The sequence below is a fragment of the Octopus bimaculoides genome, chromosome 27, assembly GCF_046866305.1.
Source record: "Octopus bimaculoides isolate indiv1 chromosome 27, ASM4686630v1, whole genome shotgun sequence".
In the NCBI taxonomy this organism is placed as follows: Eukaryota; Metazoa; Mollusca; class Cephalopoda; order Octopoda; family Octopodidae; genus Octopus; species Octopus bimaculoides.
This window is the reverse complement of record NC_142954.1, coordinates 22,855,748-22,876,496: the sequence shown is the minus strand read 5'-3', so window position 1 is coordinate 22,876,496 and position 20,749 is coordinate 22,855,748. Positions and strand designations below refer to the sequence as shown.

Genomic DNA, 20,749 nt, shown 5'->3' with positions numbered 1-20,749 from the left:
ACTCATCACAGCTAATTCTTTCATGTCATTGATTCCTTTCTTCTGACCTCTGACCTCTGACCTCTTGTTCTTGCATCCGACACAAGACATCTCGCAGAACTTGCTTGCTTTCTTTCCTTCTCTATAAATCCTCAGGCATTGCTTTGTGGTTAAGAAGCTGGTTTTGCAACCACATGATTTTGGTTTCAATTCCCCCTTGGGCCAGTGTCTTCTGCTATAGCCTCAGGCCATCCAAAGCCTTGTGAGTGGATTTGATAGATGGAAACTGAAAGAAGCTTGGGCGAGTATCTCTGTATAGTGGCCCATCATATAGATATATATATGCAGGAGTGGCTATGTAGTAGAGAGAGACAGGTGTGCCAGAGAAAGAGACAGGTACACCAGAGAGAGAGAGACAGGTGTGCCACAGAGAGACACAGGTGTGCCAGAGGGAGACAGGTGCGCCAGAGAGAGAAAGAGAGAGAGACAGGTGCACCAGAGAGAGAGACAGGTGTGCCACAGAGAGACACAGGTGTGCCACAGAGAGACAGATGCGCCAGAGAGAGAAAGAGAGAGAGACAGGTGCACCAGAGAGAGAGACAGGTGTGCCAGAGAGAGAGACAGGTGTGCCACAGAGAGAGACAGGTGTGCCAGAGAGAGACAGGTGTGCCAGAGAGAGAGACAGGTACACCAGAGAGAGACAGGTGTGCCAGAGAGAGAGAGACAGGTGCACTAGAGAGAGAGAGAGAGGCAGAAGTGCCAGAGAGAGACATGTATGCCAGAGAGAGAGACAGGTGTACCAAGGAGAGATCTTTAGTGATTGTACTGAAACTCTTCTTTTGCAGCCAAAGAAGATTGAAACGTTGGACAGTAGAACTCCAAAGCATAAACAACAAAAGAAACTGAGCTTCAAAAGTAACGTCGGCATCCATCAGAAGTAAGCATTTCGTGTTTATACATACATGTATACGTGTGTGTGTGTCTGTGTGTCCCTACCTTCCCCAATTCATGTGTTTATACATGTGTGTGTCTGTCCCTCACTCACTTTGACCCCATCTAACTTCCCCTATGCATGCATTGTTGGTCATCCATCAGATGTAATTGTTATGCATTTGTACATGTATGTGTGTGTATGTGTGTGTCCCAGTCTCTGTGACTCCTGTCTCCCTTCCTTAATTCAGGTATTGTCAGTCATCCATCAGATGTAAGCATTATGTGTTTATACATGTATTTATACATGTGTGTGTATGTCCCATTCTGAGACCTCCTTTCTACCTTTCCCGCAACTCATGCATCTTTGGTCATCCATCACTTGCTTCCATCCACCCTTCAATCCTACCCAATCTTTAAAGCTATTACCTACCTCCCCATCCCCTCCTCTATCTCATGCTCTCCCCACCACCACCACTACTCACACACGCACACATACACTCTCCTGCGAACACCCACCCCGCACTCTTAGTTCCACACTCTCAACAGATAGAACACTTAAGCTGGATGTGGCTCGATTAACCCCATACCATTCAGATATTACTGTCAAATGTAATGCTTATTTATTCACATTGCTTTGATATAATCACAGATTATCTCATAGCTTCCAGATTTCAATAATAACATTGTAGGGTGAGAGACCATTGTCGCAGGCCAGATCTGGCCAGTTTTGACCATAAAATAGGTTGAATATTTGGTCAAATGAACTCAATGTATGTATGTGTGTTTCCTTGTCTTGGCATTGCATAATGGTCGTAAATGAGTGCCAATGTCATACAAGCAGTGTCGTTCGTTTCTAATATTCTGTGAGAATGTCTGATCATCATCATCATCATCATCATCGTTTAACGTCCGCTTTCCATGCTAGCATGGGTTGGACGATTTGACTGAGGACTGGTGAAACCAGATGGCTACACCAGGCTCCAATCTGATTTGGCAGAGTTTCTACAGCTGGATGCCCTTCCCAACGCCAGGATGCCCTTCCTAACGCCAGGATGCCCTTCCTAACGCCAGGGAAATATTACCATGTTTGGAAACAAGTGAAGGTTAGCAACAGGAAGGGCATCCAGCCATAGAAAAGTTTTCTGTAGATAAATTCTCTCTGACTCATGCAAGCATGGAAAAGTGGACGTTTGATGATGATGATGATGATGACAATCATGATGATGATGACAATGGTGGTGGTGATGGTGGTGATGATGATGATGATGATGATGATGATAACGATGGTGGTGATGATGATGAAGACAAAGATGCTGATGGTGATGATGATGATGGTGGTGATGGACAGCATACAGACATGACTTTCCTCTCTTTTGTTCCAGACTTGGTTACGGCAATCAGACATCAGCAAAAGACCCCGAAGACGAAGTGAATGAATACCTCGACCGTGCCATCGATGCCCGTAGTGTCGACCAGCTGCGGGCGGAACATGTCAAGCCCATATCCTTAAAGTTCTACAAGAAAGAATACGAAGAAAAGGTGAGTCCAGATATGCCCAACACAAAGTATAAATATTGGTCGTAACGTAGTCTTCTTTATTGCAGTAAATTTGACTTACAGTCGTTTCCAGTAGTTGTTATGGGTTTGTCGTTGATAGGTTTGCTCAATCAGCTCATTGATCAGTCGAGAAAATTGAACAGCAAGAATGGCTGTGTGGTAAGTAGCTTGCTTACCAACCACATGGTTCCGGGTTCATTGCCCACTGCGTGGCACCTTGGGCAAGTGTCTTCTACTATAGCCTCGGGCCGACCAAAGCCTTGTGAGTGGATTTGGTAGGTGGAAAATGAAAGGAGCCCATCATACATATGTATATGTATATATATATGTGTGTTTGTGTGTCTGTGTTTGTCCCCACAACATCGCTTGACAACCAATGCTGGTGTGTTTACGTCCCCGTAACTTAGCGGTTCGGCAAAAGAGACCGATAGAATAAGTACTAGGCTTTCAAAGAACAAGTCCTGGGGTCGATTTGCTCGACTAAAGGTGGTGCTCCAGCATGGCCACAGTCAAAAAGACTGAAACAAGTAAAAGAGTATATATATATATATATAATGTGTATATATATAATGTGTATATATATGTATGTATGTATGTGTGTGTGTGTGTATATGTTTGTGTGTCTGTGTTTGTCCCCCCCCCCCCCCAACATCGCTTGACAACCGATGGTGGTGTGCTTATGTTCCCATAAATACATACACACATATATAGGCAACATCAGTATATATGTCTGTGTGTTGATGTTGACATACCATATATACGCCAGTGTATATGTGCATGTGTATGGATGTATATATATATATATATATATACACACACATATATTCATATATATACACACACATATATTTATATATATACACACACAAACGCGCGCACACACTTATGCATACACATATATATGTCATATATGTGCATATATATATATATATATATATATATATATATATATATATATATATACACACACATATATAGGCAACGTCTGTGTATATATATGTCTGTGTGTTGATGTTGACGTGCCAGTAGTGTTGCTAACGTGTCTCTATGTGTGGTGTGCGAGCATGCATGCGTGCATGTGTGTGTGTGTGTGTGTGTGTGTCTGTGTGTTCCTCGTCGGTCACGTTTACCTGCCAGCTGACCTCAGGTGTGTTTCTGATGCTCTGACAGTGCTGCAGGTGTGACTGGATATTTTCAAGTGATTAAACTTGTGCTCCAACACAGCTTCCACCAATCGCGTTGCGCTTTTCCATTTTCTAATTACTTGTTGCAGCTAATTGTATTGTTGTTGTTGTTGAGGTGGTGGTGGTGGTGGTGGTGACGGCGGCGGTCTTTGTCAGTATTGTTGTTACTGTTTTTGTTGTTTTGTTGGTTTTGTCACTGTTGTTGTTGTCATCATTATAGTGGTGATGGAGTTGCAGATTCTGGGGTTTGTGGTATTGTTGCTGCTGCTGCTGTTGTTGTTGTTGTTGTTGTTGCTGCTGCTGCTGGTGGTGGCAGCGGAAGTGGTGGTGGTAGTAGTGGCAGTGGTGATAATGACGGTGGTAGTGTTGTTGTTATTGATGGTGGTGGTGGTGGTGTTGTCATCGTTGTTGGTGTTGTGCTGGTGGTAGTGTTGTCATTGATGGTGGGGGGGGTGCTGGGGGGGGGGGGGGTTGGCGGTGGTGGTGCTGGTGTTAGTTGCATTGTTGTTGTTGATAATGGTGATGATGTTGATGTTGTTATTTGCAGCAGTATTATTGATTATGTTTGTAGTGTTAATGAGAGCATTATTGTTGTACATGATGAGGAGGAGGAGGATGAGGATGCTATCATCATCATCATCATTATTATTATTATTATTATTATTATTTTTATTATTATTATTATTAATATTATTAAGGTGGTGAGCTGGCAGAATTGTTAGCATGCTGGGTGAAATGCTTCATGGCATTTCATTCGTCGACTGAGGTTGACTTTACCTTTCATCCTTTCAGGTTCGATGAAAGAAATACCAGTTGTGTACTAGGGTCCATGTAATCGACTTATACCCCACTCCCTTGAAATTGCTGGTTTTGTGCCAAAATTTGAAATCACCACCATCATCATCATTATTATTATTATTATTATTATTATTATTTTTATTATTATTGTTGTTGTTGTTGTTGTCGTTATAGCTACAACATCTGTTCTGTTTGTCATTCCAGTACTCCAAAGTGAGAGACGTCATGTTCTCGTCCCATCTCGTCTGCATCGTCATCATCTTCATCACAATTATCTTCATTCATCTCATTATCATACCCAGGTAAGTCCAATTCTTTCACCCCAATCCTAACCTTTAGAACCGGTTTCAGTCTTTGCGAGTTCTTCAACTTGGAGTAAAGCATGAAAAACAATTAAATTGTGGAAAAATGAAATGAAATATTTTTTTTTAAATATTTCCAAAGTTTTCAAATGCAAGGGACACTTTCTTTTCTGTCTGTCTGTCTGTGTCTTTTTTTTTAGGAAATATTTTTAAAAAACATTTCATTTAATTTTGCCACAATTTAATTGTTTTTTCATGCTTTACTCTAAGTTGAAAGTCGCAAAGACTGAAACCAGTATTAAAATGTTCTTCATGATAAAACTTTCACTTCCATTCATGCTGTCTCTCTCTTCCTCTCTCTCTCTCTCTTTCTCTCTCTCTCTCTCTCTCCCTCTCTCTTCCTCTCTCTCTCCCTCTCTCTTCCTCTCTCTCTCCCTCTCTCTGTCCCTCTCTCTCTCTCTAACTCTTCCACTCACACATTCTCTCTCTCTCTCTCTCTCTCTCTCTCTCTCATATATGCACTCTATCGCTTCCATTCATGCTGTCTTTCTCTCTGTCTCTCCCTCTCTCTCTCTCTCCCTCTCACTCACACTCTCTCCCTCTCTCTCTCTAACTCTTCCACTCACACATTCTCTCTCTCTCTCTCTCTCTCTCTCTCTCTCTCATATATGCACTCTATCGCTTCCATTCATGCTGTCTTTCTCTCTGTCTCTCCCTCTCTCTCTCTCCCTCTCACTCACACTCTCTCCCTCTCTCTCTCTAACTCTTCCACTCACACATTCTCTCTCTCTCTCTCTCTCTCTCTCTCTCTCTCATATATGCACTCTATCGCTTCCATTCATGCTGTCTTTCTCTCTGTCTCTCCCTCTCTCTCTCTCTCCCTCTCACTCACACTCTCTCCCTCTCTCTCTCTAACTCTTCCACTCACACACACTCTCTCTCTCTCTCTCTCTCTCTCTCTCCACAGATCCATACTCTTCATATTAATCAGTTGTGTTGGTATTGTTTTCCTGCTGCTGCTACTGCTGATAGTTTTCATTGAACGTCTCAAGGTCAGTATCAATTCACACATCCCTAAACTTACTTTACCTCCCATTCTTATTTCACTGCAAAGCTCTTCTCTGCACCCACCTTACCTTCCATACTCATTTTGCTACAGAACCCTTCCCTAAACTTACTTTACCCACCATTCTTATTTTGCTGCAGAACTCATTAAGTTACAAATTTCCAAGACAACCACCAAACCCATTATTATATTTTTCAAATAATTCCTACCAATTTCATTTTAATAAGAAATAAAACAAAAAAATGAAACAAAAACTCTGATTTAGAATATCCGGACGGTTGTGTGATTAAGAAGCCCACTTTGTGACCATGAGGTTTTGGGTACAGTCCCACGGTGGAACAACTTGGGCCAGTGTCTTCTAATCTATCCTTGGGCCAAACAATGCCGCGTGAATGAATTTGGTAGTTGGAAACTGTATGAGTATATATATTTGTAAACCTATGTGTATATATATTTGTAAACTTATGTGTATATATATTTGTAAATTAGCTTATGTGTATATATATTTGTAAACTTATGTGTATATATATTTGTAAAGTTATGTGTATATATATATTTGTAAATTAGCTTATGTGTATATATATTTGTAAACTTATGTGTATATATATTTGTAAACTTATGTGTATATATATTTGTAAACTAGCTTATGTGTATATATATTTGTAAACTTATGTGTATATATATTTGTAAACTTAGCTAAAGACATTTGCCCAAACTAGCAAACAGTGGAATCAAAGCAGGAACTGCACGGTTTTGAAGCAATCTGCTTACACACACACACACACACACACACACACACACACACACACACACACACACACATACACACACACACCTCACTATGCCTACTTACTGTCTGTATAATGGTAATGCCTTCAGGCACGAATGGTAATCTTTCACAACATTTCCATTCCATTGTAAATGAACCAGAAAAGTCTTTGACTAATTGTCTCCGTTTCTTCCGATATTCTTTGCAGTGTACATCTCGTTGGCTGACTGTGTTTGGTGCCAAAGTGGCAGAAAACCGTTCCATCAACCAGGCGACTGTCACCGTAATAGTGCTCCTCCTCTTTGTGGCATCATTCCTTGATATGGTAAGTCTATAATGTCAGTTGGCAGTGGTGGTCATCGTCGTCGTGGTAATGGTGGTGGTGATAGTGATGGTTGTAGTGGTAATATTTAAAATGATGATGATGATGGTTGTTGTGGTGATGATGATGACGGCAACAACAACGATGCAGAAGAGGAGGATGACAATGATGATGATGATGTGTGAGTGAGTGAGTGTATGTGTACAACTGATTCAAGGCCAGTAGATTCAGGTTCAATTTCCTCTGTCAGCTGAAGAGGATAATTGCACCATTAAAGCAAAGAGGAGCGAGGAAAAGGAGGAGGAGGAGGAGAGATTGTTGTTGTTGTTGCCGCTGTTTGCATTGTTGTAGCCACTGTTTCTAATGGTTTCTTCATCCTCTGAGGCTGTAAACTGGCATTGATGAGAATCTAATTAACAACTAATGAGATAACTGCAAAGAACATATCAGCATTTTGGAGGCAGTGGCGGTGGCGGCGGTGGTGGTGGTGGTGGTGATGGCGGCGGCGGCGGCGGTGGTGGTGGTGGTGGTGGCAGCGGCAGTGGTGGTGGTGGTGTCTGTTTGCGGTTGTAGTAATACAGTCATGGGATTGTAGTAGTGGTAGTAATAGAAGTGGTGATGCCATCTTTTTGTGGTTATAATAGTAGTTACAGGTTTGCGGTGGTGGTGGTGGCGGCAGTAGTGGTGGTGGTTGAGGTGGTGATGGCAGCGGCAGTGGTGGTGGTTGAGGTGGTGATGGCAGCGGCAGCAGCAGCAGCGGCGGTGGTGCTCTCACACTCACACACATGCATTTATGTATACAAATACGCACACATAGCTGTTTACAATCACACACACACACACACACACACACACACACACACACACTGCATTATAGAGCTGATGAAATGTGCTCAGTACTTGCTGTAACGTGGTTGGATGATTAAAAATGACATCCATCTGTAGGAACAACACCAGAGTTGAAAATGTACAGTGGGAATTGGTCACCTGACTGTACAAGAAGGAATTGACACTAAATTAGAATTGGCTTTCACCATAAGGACCCATCTAACTCATGCCAGCATCAAAAGTAAGATGTAAGATGACAGTGATGATGATATATATTTATGTATTTCTACAAACGATCCATATATATATATTTCTGTGTGTTCAGACATATATGTATAAATGTATGTATGTTTGTGTATGTATGTATTCTTTTATTTTCTCTTTCTTTTACTTGCTTCAGTCATTTGACTGTGGCCATGTTGGAGCACTGCCCTTAGTCAAACAAATCGACCCCAGGACTTATTCTTTGTAAGCTTAGTACTTATTCTATCAGTCTCTTTTACCGAACCACTAGGTTACAGAGACATAAACACACCAACATCGGTTGTCAAGCGATGATGGGGGGACAAACACAGACACACAAATACATACATACATATATATATATATATATATATATATATATATATATATATACATGCATATACAACAGGCTTCTTTCAGTTTCTGTCTACCAAATCCACTTACAAGGATTTGGTCAGCCCGAGGCTACAGTATCAGACACTTGCCCAAGGTGCCATGCCGTGGGACTGAACCCAGAACCATGTGGTTGGTAAGCAAGCTACTTACCACACAGCCACACCTGCAAGAATATTTTAATGAATTTATATCAAACACAACCACCATGCTACCCCACAACCATCAAATCGCTTCCATCAGTTGTATTTGACCAATTTAATCTCAGAAATTGAATAACTTCTCAAGTGGTCATTTACTTGACCTCCAAGTGGACATCTGCGGCAATATGTTTGAGGACAAACTAACACAGATTCCTGCTGGTGCTTCACAGACTTTTAACAGTGCTACCTCCCCCCCCCCCACTCCCTACAAGGGCTGCTGACCGTTTTTGCTTTCTTCAAGCCAAGAAAACAGTTGACCTTATTTCTCAATTCTCTTCTATTTTTAAGTGTCCAGATTAAGTAGGGATGTTCATTAGCATATATATATATATATATATATATATATATATATATATATATATATATATATATATATATATATATAGAATGTATGTAAGTATATATGTATGTATGTATGTATAGATATATGTATATATATATATATATATATATATATACATACATATATACATATATATGCATTACATATGTGTGTGTATGTATGTATGTACATATGTACTTATGTGTGTATGTATTTAAGTAAAGATATATTATATATGTGTGTGTGTGCATATATATTTATATGTATATAGAGATACAGGCTGACAGATAAATAGTTGTATATATATATATATGTGTGAGTGTGTATAGAAAAATAGATAGATAGACAGATAGATACATACACACACACACACACACACACACACATACATACATACAAAAACATGGGCTAAAAACTTCTTGAGAAAATACAAAATTGCAACAATTGCAATGTCATGATTAGCAAAACGAAACCGGTCGACTATCACAATACTCTACCATTTAAAATATATCAGAACTCTGCATACGGTGTTCATTTTCCTTCTTTTATAATACATTTTTGCATTACAACTCACCACGTGGGGATGATTGCTTCATCAAAATTCTTCTTTTTTCACTATGTATGTGTGTGTCTGTACATATATGTTTGTGTTTGTATTGATGCTCATACATGTGTAATACAAACAACATTCTAATTTATTTCAACATTAATATCTCTTCATTCTCTTTCTTCCACTCTCACTCCCCCCCTCTCTCTCTCACCCTTTCCTTGTCCTCCAACAGTTCAGTATGGAAAACACTAATCTTCTCTCATGTCTGAAGAACCTCACCAATGACCAATTCAACAATTCTCTCATGAAGGACCTCAACATCACATTGTCTAACGAACAGAACCTATGTACAAACTTCTTATCCACATCACATTTTCCTGAAGTAAGTCTTATTATTATTATCATTATTATTAATCCATTTAATGATACATCAATCTGAAATACATTGCCTTCCTCAGGCGCATAAGACAATATAGGTTTTCAACACACAGGCTTCTAATCATCACAGCTGTCTGCTGTGATGATTCTAAAATACAACACATAAAAACCTAACAGTATATCTTTTTTGTACCCCTCTGAAGAGATTTTGCCTAATATAATGATTTTAATAATTGCTATTTAATCTTATAGGCTCAATTAAAACAGCTGTAAGGGAATATTTCATTTTTGCAGATAATAAATTTTTATTAAATGCTATATCTCCATTTTCTTACTGTCTGATATATATATATATATATATATATATATATATATATATATATATATATATATACATATACACACATAAATATTTAATATCAGTTTTATTTGTTCATTCCAATTATGAACGTTTACAAGAAGGACTTCAGTTTGGATAATTTTTCTGATGCTCCATATTTAGATGCTTTTATTAAATTCAAATTCCTTCAGTTGTTAAACATAAATAAATCTTGGAATTAAACGGTTTTGATTTACTGTCAGGTGACTTTCAGCCAACCCTGCGTATACATACATATATATATATAAAATTTAGATTCAAGGTGAATATGGTACTTAAGTTTAGGCACCAGAATTAAGTATTGCTTAAATAAATGGAGTTGCATGAAACGATCGTACTGCATTAACCTTGAATATCCTTGTTGCTTATTTTGATATATATATATATATATATATATATATATATATATATAGTGAGAATTTACAAAAAAAACAAAAGACGAAGATGGGTGTGTAAACAACAAACAGATGTATTAGTTTAATGCTCAGGAAGGTGAGAAAGTCTTTTATGTTTCGAGCCTAGGCTCTTCACCAGAAAGGAACACAGAAATAAACAGAGAGAGAAAATAAAGGAGGTTTAGTGGCTAGCGATCTATCACAGCGAATGCTGGACAGAGGGGTCATATTAGTCAGTTGTCTATAAGTCAGAAAAAAAAGCACACTCTGAGAGAGAGCGAGAGAGGAGAGAGAGAGAGAGAAATTTTGACCATTTATACTACTCAACTGTGTGTGTATATGTATGTATGTATGTATGTATGTTTGTATGTTTTTGTATTTCTCTGAGGTTCCGTCTGATTTCTTTCTCTTTCTTCTTTCTCTCCGCCATTTGTGTCCTGCCAGTATTTTACCTTCTGTGTGTTCCTGGCCATGATCAGCACTGGTGTGTTCCTTCAGAGCGGATCCCTGTTCAAGTTGTTCCTCACCGTTGTCATGGCAACCATCTACATCACCCTCGTCTTCACCACTCAGGCGAATCTCTTTGATAACAAGGACCTCCTCCTCAAGCTCAACGTCGGGTAGGTCACTGCTTCTCTCTCTCTCTCTCTCTCTCTCTCTCTCTCTCTCTCTCTCTCTCTCTCTCTCATTCACTCTATCTGTCTCACTCTGTCCTTTAGTCACTCTCTATCTCTCTACTTCTCTACTCTCTCTCTCTCTCTCTATTTATTTATCACTTTACCTCTCTCTACTCTCTCTCTCTATCTCTCACTCTATCTCTCCTCCTCTATCTAAGTCTGTCTCTTTCCTTCCCCTCTCTCTCTCACCCTCTAACTTCCTTCTTCCCTTTCTCTTTCTATCTCTCACTCTATCTCTCCCCCTCTAAGTCTGTCTCTTTCCTTCCCCTCTCTCTCTCACCCTCTCTCTCTCTCTCACTCTATCTCTTTCCCTCTGTCTGAGTCTGTCTCTTTCCTTCCCCTCTCTCTCTCACCCTCTCACTTCCTTCTTCCCTCTCCCCCTCTGTCTCGCTTATCCACTTTTCTTCTCTCTTTCATACTTGACCACTCATTCAAAGCGATAAGTGCCAGTCAAGTACTCGGCCCAATCTAACCGATTCCATCCCTCACCTTATGGCCTCCTACCCAACTCAACAAACATCATTATAACCAGTTTTGAGACAGCACACTTGTTAACATATCTTAATGTTATGAGTTCAAATTCCACCAAGGTCAACTTTGCCTTTCATCCTTTCAGGGTCGATAAAATAGATACCAGTCATGTACTGGGGTCAATATAATTGACTTACCCCTCTCCTGAAATTACTGGCCTTGTGCCAAAATTCGAAATTATTATTATTATTATTCTCTTTTACTCTTTTACTTGTTTCAGTCATTTGACTGCAGCCATGCTGGAGCATCACCTTTAATAGAACAAATCGCCCCCCCCCCCAGGACTTATTCTTTGTAAGCCTAGCACTTATTGTATCGGTCTCTTTTGCCGAACCACTACCAGCATCGGTTGTCAAGCGACGTTGGGGGGACAAACACAGACACACAAACACACACGCACACACACACACACACACATATATATATATATATTATTATAAAATCTGGTAATTAATCACATATTAATTAATATTGATTAATTATCAGGAGGCCAGCACATCTAAAGAATCAAAGAGATTCAGAAATATTATCTGCAATCTCAGGGGATTAAGGTACATTTTTAAAAATAACGTTGACCACTAATGTGGACAATTAATGTGCTAGAAATAGATCACATCTTGTGTCTATTAAGACCTAAATTGTTCTCAACATGAAATATAGCAGCAATCCAAAATGTAAGCGGACAAGACGTCTTTCCCGCGTACGTTTTGGATTGCTGCTATATTTCATGTTGAGAACAATTTTGGTCTTAATAGACACAAGATGTGATCTATATATATATATATATACAGTGGGCTTCTTTCACTCACAAGGCTTTGGTGGTCAGCCCGGGGCTATAGTAGAAGACACTTGCCCAAGGTGCCACGCAGTGGGACTGAACCCGGAACCATGTACATGGTAAGCAAGCTACTTACCACACAGCCACTCTATTATTATTATTATTATCGTTATTGAAGGTAGCCAGCTGGCAGAATTGTCCGCACGCTGGACGAAATGCTTTTTATTATTATTATTATTGTTATTGTTATTGTTGTTATTGTTATTGTTATTGTTTCTGATGCAGTGTTTATTTTTGCCATTGTCACAGCCATGACATCCACACAGAGGTACCAATCTCGAGTATAGATCTGAAATATGAAACAACATGCGTGATATTCCTCCTGACGGTCATCCTCTTCATACATGCCAGGCAGGTGGAATCGACAGCACGGCTGGACAGCCTCTGGAAGTGGGAGGTAAGTGGCTTACAATTGGGGCGGAGTAGGAAGGAGTTGATGGTACATCATCATGGCTGTGTGGTAAGAAGCTTGCTTACCAACCACATGGTTCTGGGTTCGGTCCCACTGCACGGTACCTTGAGCGAATGTCTTCTTTTATAGCCTCTGGTTGACCAAAGCCTTGTGAGTGGATTTGGTAGACGGAAACTGAAAGAAGCCCGTCATGTGAGCATTAATGTAAATGTGAAATCACTGGTGACCTGGCTATGCCCAGTGCTTAGAGAGTTTGCCTCCATTGTCAGTAAATAAGACTGCGTTATTGTTTGCTATGAGTTGTTTTGACTCTTATTTCTAGCAATATTGATGCTCAATAGTGCCCCCCTCTGTTGATCTGAGGTTTTCTCCATTTCCTGATTATTTGTATTTATATATATATATATATATATATATATATATATATATATATATATATATATATATATAAATATAAGGTATAAGTTATAGGTGTTTAAACCCTCTAATGGATAGATGTATCCAAAAGCACTCCCGGTAATTACATGGCACACAGAAACAGCTGTAAACTCACTCTTACTCTCACCTTGCTTAACTAATTAAATAATTGCTTTTTAACATCAAAGACACACTTCTCATTGTTGTTTTTCCTCCATTTTCTTATCGTGTATGTATATATATATATATATATATATATATAAAAGGGTAAAGGAATATTAAATTATTAATAAATTAATAGTTAATAATCTTTACCAAGCACTTCGGTATGTAAACACCATTATCGGTGAAGAACTTATTTAAAAGTTCTTATAAATTTATAAACATAATTAAGGGATCAGCAACAGGTTGTTTCAGCATTTTTAGCCGCTATTTCTGAACTTCGGTATGTGGTGAAGCAACCTGTTGCTGATCCCTTAATTTTGTTTATGTATATATATATATATATATGTATATATATATATATATATATATATATATATATGCATGTGTCTTTGTGTTTGTTCCCCATTCAGAGGGAATATTGTGATATCAGTCTCTTATGAGTCATAGAAACCTGGTAACTGGTCCCATGAGACAGTAAATCCTCAGGGGTTGATGGTGAGGTTGAAGTGCTGAGTTTAGAGGAGAGAAAAGATGACAGTGGGTGGGGTACAGAAAATATCATCAAGGCTAACGCATCCTAATGAATTTGGTGACGGGAGAATTACTGAGAATGGATGAAGGTTTAAAGAATACAATTGAGAGACAGACAGACAGACAGAATATAAATTCTAACCTTATGACCTTGTAAAACATTTTCAAAATTGGGGTTTTTTGCTGTTGTTCTAATTGCAGGCTATCGATGAAATGGAACAGATGCAGAATATGAAGGCCTACAACCTCAAGTTGGTCACCAATATCTTACCTTTAAACGTTGCAGAGCATTTCTTGAAGAGCCAAATGAAAAAGGATGAGGTAAAACACACACACACACACACACACACACACACACATGCAAAGATATACATACACACAGTCATGCACACACAAACATATACACACTCACCTGTACATACATATATACTCTTTTACTCTTTTACTTGTTTCAGTCATTTGACTGTGGCCATGCTGGAGCACCGCCTTTAGTCGAGCAAATCGACCCCAGGATTTATTCTTTGGATACCTAGTACTTGTTCTATCGGTCTCTTTTGCTGAACCGCTAAGTTACAGCGACATAAACACACCAGCATCGGTTGTCAAGCGATGTTGGGTGGACAAACACAGACAGGGGGAGAGAGAACTTTATAACTTGATATGCAGATGTAACAGAGTTCAAGGTCAGTCTGTGCCAAGTTGCTTCTCTTCGCATACTTTTAGCTCCGTTACCATAACAACAGTCCTGATATTTCGGAGGCTTTTCGCACCTGTTATGGTCAAAGGGAGATAACTGGAGGTGATGAACTTGGGTGCCTTTTTTTTTTAAAAAAAAAACCTAAAGCTGCTTGAGTTTAGCCTTGCAAAGTGGCCAGAGTGAGGCATTGCCCCAGCATGGCCAGTCCAATGACTGAAACATACAAAAGTAAAAGTACCATATGTTATTTTGTTTAGCGCTCTACCAGTTCGTTTAATCCACCACCAACTTCAGGTTAAATAACAGATGAATGTAAATAACACATTGCGACCAAGCTGTAGCAATTCTGCTTCATACGTGGTGGTGGTGGTGGTGGTGGTGGTGGAAGGGGGTTGGTGGTTTTAATGAATTCATTAAAGAACTCACTGTTAATTAACCAATTGACAATGTAAATTGTCGCTGCTGGATTAGTAAATATTTACAAATCTAATCCCGCATGGATTAGTTTACGTTAATTAGAGAAGAAACAAAGAAAGAGAGCAACAACACAAGGTTCCAGTACATGGTGGTGGTGGTGGTGGAGGAGGAGGAAGTGTTGGTGGTGTAATAGTGGTGGTGGTGGGGTAATAGTGGTGATGGAGGGGATGAAAGTTGCAGCGGTGGGGGAGAAAGTGTTGGAGGTGTAATAGTGTAGAGGTGATGGCAATTGCAGTGGTGATGATTGTGGTGGTGGTGGTGGTCGTCGTCGTCGTCGCCGTTGTGGTCGTCTTGATTGGAGCAGCATTGCTCGTGATTGTAGTAGCACTGTTGGTTATGCATAGTGATGATGATAGTGATGATGAACAGGGTGGTGGTGGTGGTGGTGGTGGCAGAAGGATGTTGGAAGAACTCAGTTGTTTGAAGACAAGGAAATATGCGACTTGGAGAGGTGGAGGTGTGGCAGGAGGAGACAGGAGGGCCGAATGGTGGCAGAGGCATGGGTGGGGCCTGGAGCAATTTCAAACCTGCCGTCCCACCCCCACCCCACCCCTCCCCCTTCCTATCACAAAAGACGGGATTAAATACTGATTAACAGTTGGTTAATGACTATGTAATTGGGAGGTGGTGTGGTATGAATACACATGCGTTAATAAGTGTGTATATGCATTTCTGTGTATATGTATATATATATATATATATATACACGTATATATATATATATATATATATATATATATATATATATATATATATATATATATATGTATATATGTATATATGTATATATCAGTGCTTATACATACATACTTAAATGCATTAATAGATATGTATATGTATGCATATGCGCATATATGATTATTGGCATACATATGTACTTTCATAATTATTTATACATGCATGCATGCATGTGTGTGTGTGTTTATATATATATATATATATATATATATATATATATATATATATATATATGTATATATATATATTTATATATATATATATATATATATATATATATATATATTTATATATATATATATATATATATATATATATTTATATATATATATATATATATATATATATATATATATATATATATATATATTTATATATATATATATATATGTACGTATATATATGTATATATATATATATATATATATATATATATATATATATATATATACACATATCTTATCACATACATGCATATATATATATATATAATCCTTTTCAGGACCTCTACTACCAAGACTGTGATAATGCCTGTGTTATGTTCGCTTCCATCTCAAACTTCTCAGAGTTCTACATGGAATTGGTCGGCAACAATGAAGGAGCTGAATGTCTTCGGCTGCTTAATGAGATCATTGCAGACTTTGATGAGGTGAGTAAGAAGCAATTCTGACTGTGTATATATATAGGATGATATAATAATAATAATAATAATAATAACAATAATCCTAGGATGGAATTTAGAAACATTTAATGCATTGCTACACATGTTTCCACATATCACATGATTTTCAGAATCAGAGTAGGTATTCCTGAGATGCTTACAGTATATATATATATATATATATATATATATATATATATATATATATATATATACATATATATATATATATATATATATATATATATATATATATCAAACAATAAGCAACACGGATTTCAAAAGTGATTGCAGTACTCACGTTTCATGCTACTTCAATTTATTTAAGTAATGCGAGCATTACCTTAAATGCAATATGAAGAGCAATCTTCAGCTGCATGAAAATGCAGAAAAAAGACATATTATAAATGTGGCAACATATCAAATCCAAGTGGGAGAGAGCATACATAAACGTGCGTACTGCAATCACTTTTGAAATCCGTGTTGCTTATTGTTTGATTTTAATCACCCATCCTTTTAGGATGCGATATTCAGGTGCCTTCGCATAAGTACCATATTCAAGCCTTGAATCTATATATATATATATATATATATATATATATATATATATATATATATATATAGGTAAATGATAGGATTGAAACATGCGTAAATGACTCATTGTATAATCTCCACATAATTAAAACAATGGCTAACTAACCCAACCGAATTGCTTCTTCTTGTGCTTTGCTTCTCCATTCTCCACATAAATATATATATATATATATATATATATATATATATATATATATATATATATATATATACAAAGACGGGTGTGTAAACAACAAACAGATGTATTAGTTTAATGCTCGGGAAGTGAGAAAGTCTTTAACGTTTCGAGCCTTCGCTCTTCGACAGAAAAGAACACAGAAATAAACAGCTGTTGTTGTTTTTGTTGTTGTTCTTGTTGTTTGTTGCTGCTGTCGTTGTTGTTGTTGCTGCTGCTGCTGTTACTGCTTGTTGTTGCCATTGTTGTTGTTGCTTCTGGTGCTGTTGTTGCTTGTTGCTGCTGCTGCTTCTGCTGTTGTTGTTGTTACTACTCCACCCCCGTAGTCCCTCTCCCACAAAACTCCAACCTCACCCCCGATCACCTCCACACTTCTCTCTTCCAGATTCTTGAAGAACAACAGTTCTCTTGCATCCAGAAGATCAAGACCATTGGTTACACCTACATGGCAGCGTCCGGCTTAGACACAGAAGAGAACTTTCCAGATTCCAAACACATTGTGGCATTGGTAGAATATGCCTTTTATATCCAGCGACAGCTGAAAACCATCAACCAGCATTCCTTCAACAACTTCAAAATGAGAATTGGTGAAGAATTTTCTTTGGGTTTTGTTTGTGTTGTTTCTGTTGTTTTTCAATGAATTTATTCCATCTTCAACTGATTTTTCTGGGTTTTCTTTTTAACCTTGACTATTTTTTTATTTTATTTTAATTTTGTGTAATTCAGTCTCATCATCATCATTGTCTCCTCTTCCTTCTCTTTCTTCCTCTCTCCTTCTTTCTCTCTCTCTCTCTCTCTTGACAGGTAACCCTATACCTCCACTATAGCAAGACACCTGCTTCTGTCCCTCTGTCTCTTTGTCACACTCTAACCTTTCATCATCTGACACAAGATCCTCTCCTTCAGTGTCCCCTCCCCTCTCAAAGATTCTTTGTCTTGAAAGTTACTTGGTGACCCTGCCAGTGCTGGTACCACATAGAAAGCACCCAGTCCAAACTGTAAAGTGGTTGGCATTTGGAAGGGCATCCAGCTGTAAAAACCTTGCCAAAACTGACCTTGCTTGTGCTTGTGCCACATAAAAAGCACTCAGTCCATTCTGCCGGGTGGTTGGTGTTAAGAAGGGCATCCAGCCATAAAAACCATGCCAGAACAGACACAGAAGTCTGGAGTAGTCTTCTACCTGGCCAGCTCCTGTCAAACCAGCCAACCCATGCCCGCATGGAAAGAGGATGTTAAACAATGATGCTGATGATGACAATGATGATGTATGTATGTCCTGAGTATATATACATATATTTTTTGTTTTTAATTTTTTGTAAAAAAACTTGCAGATGCAAGTGCTACCAGTTCAAACCTCTGCATACTGAATTCTAGCAAGCTTATGGGGCCATCAGGAGAGAATGCACACCTCTTGACCGCATTATTGTACTCTGACCTCCCTCACTGGGATGAGGCCATGCTTGCTAGATCAACTGATTACAGGGTTTGATCCAATGTTCCAGTTTTATGTATATATATGTATACCTGTTAGTATGTATATGAGATGTACCCTCTAATTTCAGGAATGAATATGGGTCCAGTGGTCGCCGGTGTGATAGGGGCCAGAAAACCTCATTATGACATCTGGGGTAACACAGTCAATGTTGCCAGCCGAATGGACAGCACTGGTATGCCCGACTCTATACAGGTAGGCAAACTGTCTCATCACAATGTATCAGGACATTAAAAATGCAATATCCGATTTTCTTTTGGACCAAGTTTGACAGTCGTTAAGTCTAATGTTTTATCCTGACAATTCTTTGTTTTACAACATTGAAGAGTGACATCATCTCTTTTTGAAATGCCATTCATGGTGTCTGAATTATAATGTGAGTTTCCTTTTGTAAATCAATTTTTGTGAACCCATGGAGAGATAAAAAATTCATGTTGTTTATGAATATGAGTTCCATCATGGAACCAATGCATCTCAGACAGCTAGAAACATCAATGAGGTATTTGGTGAAGATGTGGTGAATGAGAACACTGTATGTTGATGGTTTGAGAAGTTCCGGTCTGGTGACTTTACTCTTGAAGGTCAGCCCCTTGGTAGACCTGAGACCAAGGTGGATAAAGATGAGCTGGAAACTGTAGTGAAAGCAGATACATCTCAAACTGCACATAAGTTAGCAGCAAGGTTTGATGTTTCAATTCCAACTGTATTGGACGAACTGAAATAAATCAGCAAGGTAAAAAAGCTGCTGGACAAGTGGGTGCCACACAAACTGAACGAGCATCAAATGACTCATCATTTTAAAACTTGCTGCTCTAGAAGAAGACATTTGCCCAAGGTGCCACACACTAGGACTGAACTCAAACCCATATGTTTGTAAAGTAAACTTCTTAACCACACAGCCACCCCAGTTTGTCTTTTCTGTCTATCTACCTCCCTCTCAATCTGTCTGCTCGCTGCTACAATTCCTACCGAGGTTTCTCTGTTTTCTATTCTCCAGATCACCCAAGAACTCAACGACATCCTCGTGCCTCTTGGCTACAAAACCCAACAGCGCGGCTACATAAAAGTCAAAGGAAAAGGAGACATGTTGACTTATTTCCTGCTTTCACCATCCGATTCCAAGTGAGAGCCCAAAATCTCCTCCAAGACATTTGAAAGACTTCAAAGACACAGAGGGGAATATGGTGCAAACAGTGAAGACCATGAACAAAGATTTGCAGTAAATGATGTGAACACATTGAACAATGTGAACCCAATGAGCTTTGTAACAGTGAACAATGTGTTTACTGTCTGATGTGTTTACTGTCTGATGAATGTGATAGAAATATGAGTTAGGACTTCTGAAACTAACAAATTTTACTTGGTGTTTATGCAGACACAACAATACAAACATACATACATATTTATATATATATACACACACACATACTTAAATGCATGCACTTATATATAATATGTAGATGTATAATATATATATATATATATATATATATATATATATATATAAATATGTATATATATATATAAACATATACACACATTCTAAAATACACAAACATATATGATATATGTATATATATATATATATATATATATATATATATATATACATGTGTGTATCAAAACATATATAAACATACTTAAATATACACATATAACATATATATATATATATATTGCTTGATTATTATTATATATATATAATATATATATACATATATATATATATATATATATATATAT

At 38.2% G+C, this 20,749-nt stretch overlaps 1 protein-coding gene across 3 annotated transcripts in view; it reads left to right on the top strand.

Moving 5' to 3' along the window:
- Positions 1-20,544, top strand: part of LOC106882760 (adenylate cyclase type 6) — a 103,815-nt gene extending 83,271 nt beyond the window's left edge. For 2 of the 3 annotated variants that reach the window (XM_089343673.1, XM_089343672.1), the window contains exons 9-21: positions 825-916; positions 2,295-2,451; positions 4,656-4,753; positions 5,721-5,805; positions 6,797-6,913; positions 9,682-9,831; positions 11,046-11,221; positions 12,897-13,044; positions 14,374-14,493; positions 16,587-16,733; positions 17,900-18,101; positions 19,077-19,201; positions 20,004-20,543. In XM_089343673.1, coding sequence (XP_089199799.1) covers positions 825-916; positions 2,295-2,451; positions 4,656-4,753; positions 5,721-5,805; positions 6,797-6,913; positions 9,682-9,831; positions 11,046-11,221; positions 12,897-13,044; positions 14,374-14,493; positions 16,587-16,733; positions 17,900-18,101; positions 19,077-19,201; positions 20,004-20,132 — 1,746 coding nt within the window. In that variant the 3' untranslated portion in view covers positions 20,133-20,543. Of the gene's footprint in view, positions 1-824; positions 917-2,294; positions 2,452-4,655; positions 4,754-5,720; positions 5,806-6,796; positions 6,914-9,681; positions 9,832-11,045; positions 11,222-12,896; positions 13,045-14,373; positions 14,494-16,586; positions 16,734-17,899; positions 18,102-19,076; positions 19,202-20,003 lie in introns of all 3 variants that reach the window. The other variant, XM_089343671.1, reaches the window with a different exon arrangement.
- Positions 20,545-20,749: the final 205 nt, after the last annotated feature.